The sequence below is a fragment of the Lycium ferocissimum genome, chromosome 3 (assembly GCF_029784015.1).
Source record: "Lycium ferocissimum isolate CSIRO_LF1 chromosome 3, AGI_CSIRO_Lferr_CH_V1, whole genome shotgun sequence".
In the NCBI taxonomy this organism is placed as follows: Eukaryota; Viridiplantae; Streptophyta; class Magnoliopsida; order Solanales; family Solanaceae; genus Lycium; species Lycium ferocissimum.
The window spans coordinates 27,662,518-27,675,360 of NC_081344.1; the positions used below are offsets into that span (position 1 = coordinate 27,662,518).

General features: G+C 34.0%; 1 protein-coding gene across 4 annotated transcripts; it reads left to right on the forward strand.

The window, feature by feature from the left end:
- The first annotated feature begins 1,816 nt into the window (after positions 1-1,816).
- LOC132050139 (calcium permeable stress-gated cation channel 1-like) lies at positions 1,817-11,890 on the forward strand. 4 transcript variants are annotated; one of them, XM_059441208.1, is made up of 12 exons: positions 1,817-1,964; positions 2,772-3,097; positions 4,737-4,883; positions 5,177-5,312; positions 5,694-5,795; positions 6,275-6,394; positions 6,538-6,618; positions 6,948-7,288; positions 7,498-7,743; positions 9,695-10,019; positions 10,499-10,732; positions 11,405-11,890. In XM_059441208.1, exons 2-12 carry the CDS (start codon positions 2,784-2,786, stop codon positions 11,663-11,665), a joined length of 2,307 nt encoding a protein of 768 aa, XP_059297191.1. In that variant the 5' UTR covers positions 1,817-1,964; positions 2,772-2,783; the 3' UTR covers positions 11,666-11,890. The 4 variants fall into 4 exon arrangements, with proteins under 4 accessions (XP_059297191.1, XP_059297190.1, XP_059297193.1 ...); XM_059441207.1 differs by having other exon boundaries at positions 1,922-2,064; XM_059441210.1 differs by having other exon boundaries at positions 1,950-2,048.
- The last annotated feature ends 953 nt before the right edge of the window (positions 11,891-12,843 follow it).

The window sequence follows — 12,843 nt, forward strand, 5'->3', positions numbered from 1 at the left end:
AAAAATGATTTAAATTTCTATTTGAAGACAAGTATATTGTCGAATCTTTGATGCCACTAAGCGTAAAACTTTTACGAATTAAAATGAGAGGTAAAAATTAACTCATTAACCAACAGAAGATGAACACACGCTAGAATCTTTTGTTGATAATCAAGAGTTGCAACTTGGAGAAGTGAATCAAGCTAACTGCAAGACTAAAGAATTGACAGATTTATTCACGAGGTCAATTTCAGCCAAGACTACAATCTACAATTTCTGATCCAAAGAGGAGTGTTGATAATATGTCTCATGATATTACAAAAATAAAATAGATAACTGAATTATCTCTGAAAAGTTTGCAGAAAATCAATTTAAAAAAATTTTGCAGAAAATTAGTTTAACAGTAGCTAACTTTTAGGATTGCAAATTGTTTTCTGTTAGAGTCCTTTGTGGCTTGAATATAGGAGTTAGTTTCCTCCTTTGTGATTTGACTTTTCAGATAAGTCAGTAGTATATTTTTCTATTTTCAGTTAAAAATTGAAGCTACGAGTTATTAATAAAATAGATTTCCTTTAATTTCATAGCCAATGTTTCTCTCTCTCTTGAACTTTCTCTGTTTTTTTTCCTAAATTTCTTTTGCTAAAAACTAACGGTATCAACTAAGAGCCTGTTTGGCCAAGCCATTTTGAGCCAAAAGCACTTACTTCGGGGTTGGGGCGGGGGGTTTGGGGGTGGACTTTTCTTGAAAATTTGAAGTGTTTGACCGATAAATAAAACTAGTTTTAAGTTGAGGCAGAAACAATTTTTCTGCGATTGGAGAAATTAAAATTTCTGCTTCTTCAAAAAAGTAGAAGCAGAACCAGAAAATTATTTTTTTGGGACAAAAATATCCGTACCATATATATATATATATATATATATATATATATCAAGTGGATCCTCATTAATTTATTAATTTTTAATCATACATATTTACGTATAACAACTCATTTGTATTCTTAATGAGATCTCAATGATATATTTAATTGATAAAAATATAATTACAGTTACTTATTATACCAATATTTAATACTTTTTGACATATCTATGTATTATATTGATTGAAAATTTTAATATGTTCTCTCTAATTTTAATTAAATAAAAGTAAAACTTAATTAAAGTTTTTCATAACATATTTAAAATGATTTCATTGATATTTGTCCTTTTTCTTACTTTGACACTTAAAAACACTTTTTAAAAAGATTAGTCAAGCATAATTTGTTTATTAAAAACACTTTTTAAATGAATTAGCCAAACACAGATTGCTTCTCACCAAAAGTAATTTTAAAAAAATCATTTCTCAAAATAAGCAGTTTTTAGACACTTGACCAAACATAATCTAAATTATTACTAGTAACTTTTACTTTTATATTTTCTTCATTATTTAATTGTTATTAACATATTACATGATCGGCCAAATATTATTATATAGAATGAAATAACTTGCTTAATTAACAGTATATATCAACCCTTTATGTCCAATTTATGTGAAACACTTTTTTTTTAGTTTATCTAAAAAGAATGATACATTTTCATATTTAGAGATAACTTAACTTAAAACCTTATTTTTTTACCCTTAATGAAATAATATTAAACCCATACAAATATTTATAACTTATTTTAAATCATAAGTTTCAAAAGTTTTTTTTTTTTTAAAATTTCATGCCTAGTCAAACCATGTCACATAAATTAAGACGGAGGGACTAGTAATACAATTCAAACAAAAAAAAAAAAACCATATGGGTTCTCGAAATTCCATTGCAAGTAGGAACAATTGCACATACTCGGACTTAAGGTATAGAATATTGTAGAGAATGCTACATTAAATTAACATATTCAAGAATCTACAAGTATTTGGCTTGCGGTTTAGTTAAAGTGGAAGAGTAAAGAAAGAAAGAAAGAAAGAAAATATACTTATAAAATTTTGGGAATGTTCTTGGCTTGAGGTAATCCATATACTCTTCCATCAGCAACTGTTCTATAACTTTCTCTGTGTTGCAGCATCATCTTTGGCTTTCACAAACAGCCAAGTAAAACTCACAAACTGTATGATTTTTTTTTTTTGATGCATTTTAGTTTTCTTGAGTGTATGAAAATGAGTTTTACATTTATGAATTTTTAAGTGTTTCAGTATGATCAACAAATGGATTTTTTACTAGAAAAATTTGTCTCCTTGTAAGAATTCATTATTTCTGTTTTCTTAATTTGTATGCATGTATGCATATCTGTGTGGCTATAAGTTGTTCTCATTAACTTGTCTTTTCTTTTCCTATCGTGATTAGTAATTGAAAAAAGCAGAACTGAGAAGCTGGTTCAACTCATTCAACTATTTCCAAATTTATCTTTCTTTCTTTCTTTTTTCTTTTCATGAATTCGTAAATGATAAACATAAACCTGTAAGATAAAGAAAGTAACTGCTCGTTGGGTGTGCAGCACATTGGTAGCTGAAAAGATTATGAAGCTGTAAGAAAACCTTTCGGGCTTGGCCCAAAGCGGATAATATCACACCACGTTAAGAGTATCTTTGGGCTGATTTAGCCAAACTGTGCTATTTTCTCTAACTTATTTTATCTAGTTATGATGTTTTCTGCTGAATTCTTGAATACCCTGTAACACATGCATATTTAGTGGAATATTTTTAGAGTTCTGTAATATGGTCAATGAATCTTATTTTCTCATTCTGCTTTTAGGATTAAGGTATACATAGTTGATTGAGAGAAATTTGATCATCCATTTATAACATTTTTTTACAGGTAGATTAGAAGATGGCAACACTGGGAGATATAGGAGTTTCTGCAGCTATAAATATTCTCTCTGCATTTATTTTTCTTTTGGCATTTGCAATTCTGAGGCTTCAACCAATAAATGACAGAGTGTACTTTCCAAAATGGTATTTTAAGGGTTTGAGAAACAGTCCAACGCAGTCTGGTGGATTTCTTAAAAAAGTTGTTAATTTGGATTGGAGGGCATACATAAGGTTTCTGAATTGGGTACCAGATGCACTCACAATGCCTGAACTTGAGCTCATTGACCATGCAGGATTAGACTCTACTGTTTATTTAAGGATCTACTTGCTAGGGTATGCCTCTCTAATTATTTATGTCATTTGTTTCAACATATATCGTGCCTAGGGGCGTCAAATGTGCGGGTTGGACTGAATTTGGGAGGGTTTAATGGCTGAGTTAATGAATGGGCTAAAAAACGGGTCATAATCCAACCTGCCCAGTTATTGACCCGCCCAAAAGTTACTTGGCCTGTAAAGGTTGGGCTAAAAAGGGGGTCATAATCCAATCCGCCCAGTTCTTATTAAGTTTTAATTTCTTTGTTTGTTCTTTATAATTTATTAAGTACCTAATAAAAAGTCTATCTACCTCCCAAGGCAGGGGTAAGGTCTGCGTACACTCTACCCTCTTCAAACCCCACTTGTGGGATTGTACTGAGTATGTTCTTGTTGTTGTTATAACATACCATATAAAGAAAATTGTGTTTTTTATTTTTTTAAAAAAATATTTTGACAAGGTTTCTCATGGGTCAATTTGGGCTGGGCTACATATCAACCCAATTTTTAGATGGGTTGATCTAATAAATGGGCGGGTAAAACTTGGGGGTTCGGTAGTCATCCGCCCCGTGCATGTCGCAGGCGTAGAGTCAGTCGAACTAGTCCTACGAATATGTGAAAATGTTATTTATGAATGGAGACCAGTCACAATTGCTTTAGCGGGGACTGAAACCGTGACTACGTGTTCCTGCTTTTGAAAAGAAGACAACCATCTACGCGGAGCGGAACTTGCGGGTAATATACTGTATGTAAGACTGACAGGCTTCGAATGAGGCTTTGAAGAAAGAGATAGAGGTTCTCAAGAGCGTATCTTATGTTTTCATGGGCTACTTTTTCCGCCCCTAATCGTGCCGTTGCAATGTCAAGTAGTACATGCTTAATGAACTTTAGTTCCTTTATCAGTTGTGGGAAGAGACACATCATGTTTTGAAAGGGAAATACTGAATTCTTTTTAGCTTAATTTCTATTTTTTCGTAACCTTATGAACTAAGAGACTGCCATATATATTATAAGTGATAATAGGAACAGTTTAGTTTTTTGAACTGTTACATTGCTTTTATACAACATAATTGATACTTCCTTCTTATTACTACTATCTACATTTATGCTTGTGAAGCTGCCTTTTGTTAATACAGGACGCTTCTGGTTTTTTCCCATTAAATCCCCACCAATATGAGCTTAGTCTTTTGAGAATTGAATGTCTATAAAAGGTCTTTTACAAATGTAAACCATGTAGTTTAGCATGCAATAAAGCGAACTATAGTAGTTCTTTTTTCAAATATGAAGTTCACTAGCAATGAATTCGATAGAAATCCATGTATTCTACGAAAAAATAGTTTCTTCTCCTTTTAATGTGTGCTATTGATTGATGTGAATGGATTTTCACCTTTTATGAAGCTCTATCTTTGATAGGATAGACTTCGAATAAGAATAAAAACACTGTGAAACAACGAAAAAAAAAAACATCATTTCTCTACTGTAGAAGCTAATTGATTGCATTCAACGCTGACCGTTTAATTTCTCACATCTTTAAATTACAGGGTTAGTTTAATCTTTTATAATTTATACTATCCAGCTCTTGCAAAGGGTATTTAGCTGAACTTTTGAGTTACACTTAGGAGCTGAATATCTGATGGCGATTATGGCTTCTGATTTGCAGGCTAAAAATATTTGTACCTATTACATTGCTTGCTTTTACTGTTCTGGTACCTGTTAATTGGACAAATAGAACACTTATGAAGTCCGGGTTTACTTACAGTGACATTGATAAGCTTTCCATTTCAAATGTTCCACTCGGATCACAGAGGTTAGGCAACTTCTCTTTTTTCAAGTATTTGATGCAATAGACTAATCATTACCAAGTTCTAGTTCTGATACCTACTTATATAATGCAACATTATGATGATCAGTTCATATGACTTATCAAAGCAAAAAAAAAGAAAAAAGAAAAGGAGGTTCACTTCCTGTGTGGATTGGAGTCTAGATTTCACATTAAAAATTCATTTTTAAAGTACATGGCGATATGTTTCTGGTTGCTTTATCTTCACAAGCTATGTAAATTGTTTTTTGCATGACTTGTATTAAACGGGATCTTTTCAGGTTTTGGACTCATATCATTATGGCCTATGCCTCGACAGTTTGGACATGCTTTGTCTTACAAAAGGAGTATGAAAAAGTTGCAGCTATGAGACTGCAGTTTCTTGCATCTGAAAAACGTCGCCCTGATCAATTTACAGTATGTTTAACAGAAATATGAAATTATTCAGTCTTAACAATTTACAAGTTTTCATTCTGTTTTTAGTGTTTAAAAATTAGAAATATAACCTTTTTTGCATGAAAAATGAATAAATATAACAATTTATGCATAGATAGGTTTGTAATGGGTAGCCTTTTTTTTTTTTCCTTAGTATCACTAAGTGTAGGATTACCCTTGGATCTCTTCACACATAACAGTTCTGACTCCCTCTCTTTAGGAATATCTCAAAATGATCATGATTCTCATTATTCAAATACTACAATCGCTAATGTCGTTTGACCAGTTTTACTAGATACTGGTAATATCAACTTCCAATTGCAATTTTGAACAGTGTCTGATAGAAAACTTGATTGTTGTCAGGTCCTTGTCAGAAACGTTCCACCTGACACAGATGAATCAGTCAGTGAATGTGTCGAGCACTTTTTCCTGGTTAATCATACAGATCATTACCTCACACATCAGGTTTGTAATTGATGAAATACATGTATATGATATGTGCATGAGCGGAATCATTGATAAAGAGATATATCGTTTATTGTCTCGTGAATAGTCTCGTTTATGTAAGACTTAGCTGTTAACAGAACTGTATCGTATCATTGTTTTTTTAACGTCGTCTTGTGACTACTTGATATTTGTCATCTTGAGATTTTATCGCTAATAAGCATGTCGAAGTACAACAGCATTACTATTTGAAGATATTAATGTCGTCTTTATGAGGAAAAAAGATAGATATAATTCAGAAATGGAGAAGAATAGAAAATTGGATGGTTCCTTTGTTACAGATGAATGTATAAGAGAGTCAAATTCAGTTCTTGAAAAGTCATTTTTATGTCAGATATCACAATTAATAGGATAATTTGTTTCAAATTGTTAATTGCAGTTTAAAATTTGTTCTAATAAAAGTTAATAATCTTTATTCATATAGTTGGATTTTACTGCAGGTTGTTTACAATGCCAACAAACTGGCAAAATTGGTTAAGGAGAAGAAGAGTAAGCAAAATTGGCTTGATTATTACCATCTAAAGTATTCTAGAAATCAATCAAAACGGCCCATGATGAAGGTATGGATGTATACTCGAGTTAGTCCATCACTTTGGACATTATTTATTTCTCTTTTAGGATATCTTAAAATATTCTACGATGCTCCGCTAATTCTCTACATCAAGCCTAATTTGTACTTGTAAATTCCTTCTCAAATTTGCAGACTCGTTTCCATGGCCTTTGTGGAAATAAAGTGGATGCAATCAACTATCAGACAACTGAAGTTGAAAGACTATCGAAAGAGGTAACATATCTTTGAGTAAACCTGAAAGTGTCTTCAGTAGTACTTTTGGCATCATATGGTCCATAGATACCAAATGCTTTTATTTGTTTAGAAAAGGAAAAAAAGCTCTTAAGGCTCGAAGCTTTGGAAGATTCGGTGCTTTCAGGCATCCCATGCATTTCTGTTTATTGCAACAAAAACAACAAAAAAACAAAAAAAGAAAGGAAAAAAAAAAAAAAGAAGAAATCTTTATGTCAATCATGTAACTTTAGAGCTTGTTACCTTTATTCTTTTTATTGCTATTACTGTAGATTAGCTTTCATTTTACCAATGTCTGGCTTTATTTGTAGATAGATGAAGAGAGAGAGCGGGTTAAAAATGACCCGAAATCTATTATGCCAGCGGCATTTGTCTCATTCAAGACACGGTGGGGTGCTGCTGTTTGTGCTCAAACTCAGCAATCACGAAATCCGACTTTGTGGTTAACTGAATGGGCTCCAGAGCCGCGTGATGTATATTGGAAAAACCTGGCGATTCCCTATGTATATTTAACTATTAGGAGGCTCATAATCGGTGTTGCATTCTTTTTCCTAACATTCTTCTTCATGATTCCCATCACATTTGTCCAATCCCTTGCAAGTATCGAGGGGATCATGAAAATAGCCCCATTCCTAAAAGTTATCATTGACATGTGAGTATGCCCACTTTATAGACTTCCCCCCCTTATTTCTCACCGTTCTATTTGGTAATTATGCAAATGAACATGATGTTGTCTGAGTTGTTGCTTTGTGTCAAGCATGATTGTTAGACTTGTGCGACCCCCAACACACACAGCAAATACGGTTATCCATTTTATGCTTAGGTCTTTGTACCAATAATTCAACCCAATCTTTTGTGCAGACCTTTCATCAAGTCATTCATCCAAGGTTTTCTACCTGGGATTGCTTTGAAGATCTTTCTCATATTTTTGCCAACTATATTGATGCTGATGTCCAAATTTGAGGGCTGGGAAAGTATATCAGCTCTGGAAAGAAGATCCGCATCTAAATACTACATCTTTAACTTTGTCAATGTGTTTCTCGGGAGCATAATTGCAGGAGCTGCATTTGATCAGCTAAATACTTTTCTTCATCAGTCAACAAATGAGTAAGTCCAAAATAGAATTAGGGTGTGTTCGGTATGAAGGAAAATGTTTTCCTGGAAAATGTGTTCTTGGAAAATAAGTGAATTTTTACTTATTTTTTCATGTTCGTTTGGGTAGCGGAAAATAAGTGAATTTCTTACTTATTTTCTCATTTTCTCATTTTCGTTTGGTTGGTAGAAAATATTTTCAGGAAAATACCAACCCAAGCCCCACAACTTCACCCCAACCCCACGCCCAACCCCACCACCACCCCCCGCCCCAACGCCAACCCCACTAACACCCCGCACCCCCAATTTTTTTTTTGAAGTATTTAATTTTTTTTATGGATTTTATAAACCACCACATCCCCCCTCGCCCCCCCAGTGTGGACCCATACCACACCAATCCCCACAACCACCCACCCCTCCACCCTCAATTTTTTTTGGAGGGGGTGGGGCAAAAAACCAAAAATATTTTTTTTGGGGGGGGGGGGGGGGGGGGGGTGGGGCAAAAAACCCAAAAAAAAAAAAAAAATCAAAACTTTTTTTTCAAAACAAAATTAATTTTTTTGGTGTGTGTGGGGGGGGGGGGGTTGGTGGTGAGGCAGTGGGGTGCAAAAAACCAAAAAAAAAAGAAAAAAATTCAAAACTTTTTTTCAAAAACAAAATTAATTTTTTTTTTGGGAGGGGGTGGGGCAGGGTGGGGTGGGGTGGTGCAAAAAAAACCAAAAAAAAAAAAAAAACTCAAAAACTTTTTTTTCAAAACAAAATTAATTTTGGGGGGGGGGGGGTGGGGGTGGGGTGGTGCAAAAAATAAAAATTCAAAACTAAATTAATTTTTTTTTTGGGAGGGGGTGGGGGTGGAGAAGGGGTGGGTGGCGTGGGGGTGGGGCGGAGTAGGGTGGGGTTGTGCAAAAAACAAACAAAAAAAAATTCAAAACTTTTTTTTCAAAACAAAATTAATTTTTTTGGGAGGGGGTTGGGGGTTGGGTGGGGGTGGCGTAGGGGTGGGGTTTGATTGCGCGTGGCCATGGGGTGGGGTGGTGCAATAAACCAAAACAAATTCAAAACTTTTTTTTCAAAACAAATTTAATTTTTTTTTTTTTTTTTGCTAGGGGTGGGGGAGGGGTGGGGTGGGGGAAGGGGTGGGGTTGTGGGAGTGGTTGGGGGGTGGGTTGGGTGGTTGGTGGAATTCACTTATAGACTTGTTTTCTGTACTTTTATTAGGGAAGTCATTTTTCACATTTTTTAGGAACTTGTTTTCCTAAAGAAAATGTTTTCCAAAATTTTTGATCAAACGAACATGGGAAAATTGGAAAATATTTTTCGGAAAATGTTTTCCTCCATACCGAACACACCCTTATTGTCTTCTTCCATCCAAAATAGAATTATTGTCTTCTTCCATGTCTATTGTAGTGCGTAGATAGATCAACTTTTTTATTTTATTTTGTGAATATATACAATATGCTGAATCCCCTTGACATTGTGTATATCTATTTTTTTATATTTTGACTCCCTCTGGGAAAATCCTAGTTCCGCCACTAGACATAGGTTTGACACAAGTGAGGTTCAACTTTTAGGAGCTTTGAGTACTTGATAAGTTATTTAGTAAGAATACATATCCACCTGCTACCGGTTTGGCAATGGTCTGTCAAAGCTAACATAATTGTCCAGATAATAAAGTGCTAGAAAGAAGAAGTTTTAAATCGACGGTAATGAATTAGGACGACAGCAAAATAGGACTTTTTTCCTTTGCTTGCTAATGGCATGGACAAAATTGCAGCAACCGTCATTGTGTCTTAGCTTGTGAAGCATTTAAATAAGGAAATATGTCTCTAATATCTATTCATTGCCCCTTATTCCTGCGAATTATGCTATGACTAGCTTCCCTTTATATGCAATTTTCGAATCTTCTATATCCTTTACTTGAATACTATGCTTCTTAAGTACTAAAAGATTCTGTCTTTTGCCTCAGAATCCCTAAAACAATCGGTGTTGCTATCCCAATGAAAGCAACTTTCTTCATAACTTACATAATGGTTGACGGGTGGGCCGGTATTGCTGGAGAGATCCTAAGGTTGAAGCCACTAATAATCTTCCATTTGAAGAACTTTTTCTTGGTCAAAACTGAAAGGGATAGAGAGAAGGCGATGGATCCTGGAAGCCTCGATTTCAACACTGGAGAACCACAGATACAATTATACTTCTTGTTGGGCCTTGTCTATGCTGTAGTCACGCCATTTCTGCTTCCTTTCATACTGGTGTTCTTTGCCCTTGCATATATTGTGTTCCGTCATCAGGTTATCTTTTGGCTTTCTAAGTCTTCTTATTCTTAATTGTAACTCTAGGTGTTTGCTGACTTGTATGATAAAGTATAATCAGCACTGCTTATTTAGCTTTTCTGATGGGCAAAATAATGGGCTTTTTAATTTTTTGGTCCGTTGTCCGAAATAATTACGGGATCTAGCCAAACTATACAATTCCTATACATTGCTTTTGTATGTTATATGTATATTTGTGTATACAATGTATACTATATGTATATTTATACTTAAATATACAAAACCTACATTCATGGCTATTATTCTTCTGAGCAGTCCCAAAATGTATGTATCCCAAATAAGATTGGATAGAAGATGTGTTCGCTGATCTCCTAGCAATATTTGTTCGAGATTGCTACACTGCATGTAACTCTAGATGTTTGCTGACTTGTATGCCCACGTATAATCAGCACTGCCTATTTAGCTTTTCTGATGGGTTGCTTTCTGATATTATGCAGATTATAAATGTATACCATCAAAAGTATGAAAGTGGAGCAGCATTCTGGCCAGATGTTCATGGACGTATAATATTCGCTCTGATCTTCTCTCAGCTATCTTTACTGGGGTTGCTAAGTACAAAACGTGCTGCACAGTCAGCACCTTTCCTTATCGCCCTTCCTGTACTGACTATCTCTTTTCACTTCTTCTGTAAAGGGCGTTATCAGCCAGCATTCACCAAATATCCACTGCAGGTGTGTACAAGTTTACAATCTTACTAATACAAATATAAATGTGTTGCACATTTATATTTCCACTGTTGCTTTACTAAATGGAAGTCCTGAAATAAACTCAAGATAAAATTACTGATATCTCCACTTTTGCTTTAGTAAACATATGATAATTAATTCAAAAATGTCTGAGCCTCTTGTTCCCAGGCGAGCTAATGTGCATGCCATCTTAATTAGACTCATAGCGGAATTTACTAATTGAAGATGTCCTCTCGCCTTGTTCTCTAAATAGGTTTTTATAATAGACAAAAAAGCCATGCTGCATATTCTATCTTATTATATTGACAGAAATGGAAGTAGGTTATGTTACTGAAGTTGACATGAAGATATGATTGGAGTATTCTTTTCTAACTGTTGCATTTTAGAAACTCTGATCATGATACGTGGACTTCTGAGAAATAGTAAGTGTGTTATAAATATAGCACCAAGGAGGTGCTGACAAAAGTATTTAGTACTGAACTCCATTTATGTGCACCATTTTTTCTGGATAAAGATTTAACTGTGTTGATCTCAAATGTAACTGCTAGATTTCATTAGCAAGAGATTTGTTACAGTTACATGGAATTATAAGATTAAATCTCAATTTTTTTATTTTATTTTTCTCTAAAAGGGATACTTTGTCTTCTTGGATTTCAGGAAGCAAGGAGGAAAGATACTTTAGAACATGCCAAAGAACCCAATCTTAACTTGAAAGACTACCTTCAAAATGCATATTTGCATCCTGTTTTTAAAGGTGATGATGATCATGAATACGAGGAGTTCAACGATAGGTTGGAGAGTAACGGTACCGTGCTGGTCCCAACAAAGCGCCAGTCAAGAGGAAATACTCCCGCGCCAACCAGAAAGAGTGCCAACTCTTCTACTTCACTTCCTGATGCTATTGACCACACTTATTAACTGCTTTGTTCTTTTAGAATGTGAAAGTTCCGCCACTTTGTACATGAGAGCTAAATGTAAATATACGTTAGGCCAAAGTAGCTAAGTTTGGACATGTCCCTTCTCCTTGAATGAGCAAGAGTTGCTGGTATCCTTCAGTGGACTGTTGGAATCTGCTATTTATAAGGAGGTTGCTAGTGGAGTAACGCAGTCTGATCAATAGAATCTGTCATTTTTTCAGTTCCTCCCAACTTGTTCTTCCTCTGTTATGTGCTTTCATTGAAACTCGATAAAATAGAGTTTGTCTGAGACCAAATGTTATAGAGTTGTGGACTCGGAAGGAGGGAAACATTAAGTTCCTTGTTAATGAAGGGGTTCCAAAAAGATGTGAAATTAGAAGTTTGGCACTCTTGTCTTCTGCAAACTAAAATGTTCATGTACATTATGTTGTCTGTTATTTAAGCACTTTGCAGGATGTGTAATGCCATTATGCAAAGATCTTGTAAAAAAAAACGTTTACTTATTACAACTGTGCTTTGGATGTTGTTGATGGAGCATATTTTGAGAATGTATCTAGGAGTAGTCAGTGTGTCATTTCTCCATATGAGCCTGAAAAGGAAGCTTTACTTCAAAGAGAATAAGTTTCTTTTTTTTTTTTTTTTTTTTTTTTTTAACAAAAAAAGAGATTTTTTTGTTTTTTATACAGCATATGCGGAACTTTCAAAGAAATGAATTCGGCTTATGAAGAGTTCTTTGCATTTTGCACCCTTAATATATGTTGTCTTTTGTGATGCGCACTCTGTCCTATTATTCTTTATACCCTAGTCTCTTTATTTCTTTACATAACAATAAGAATACTTTTTTTCTTGAATGATACATGAGTATTTATTTATTAAAATAAAATATATTTTAAAAGCTCTATAATTATCTAATGAATTCAAAATTAAGATGATAAGGAAAAATGTAATATTCTTTTTTACAAACTTTGTAATGATTAACTGGGAACAAAATGAAGGATGAAAAGTAAAGGGAAACTTATCAATATGTATGGTTCGGCCAAACTTATTTACTAATATGGCCGAAATATGCAAAAATTATACACTGATTATATGTATATGTATGTATATTATGTGTTATTTATGCAAATTATACATATAAATATACAAAATCTATACATTTGATAAAATTTTGTAAGCTAG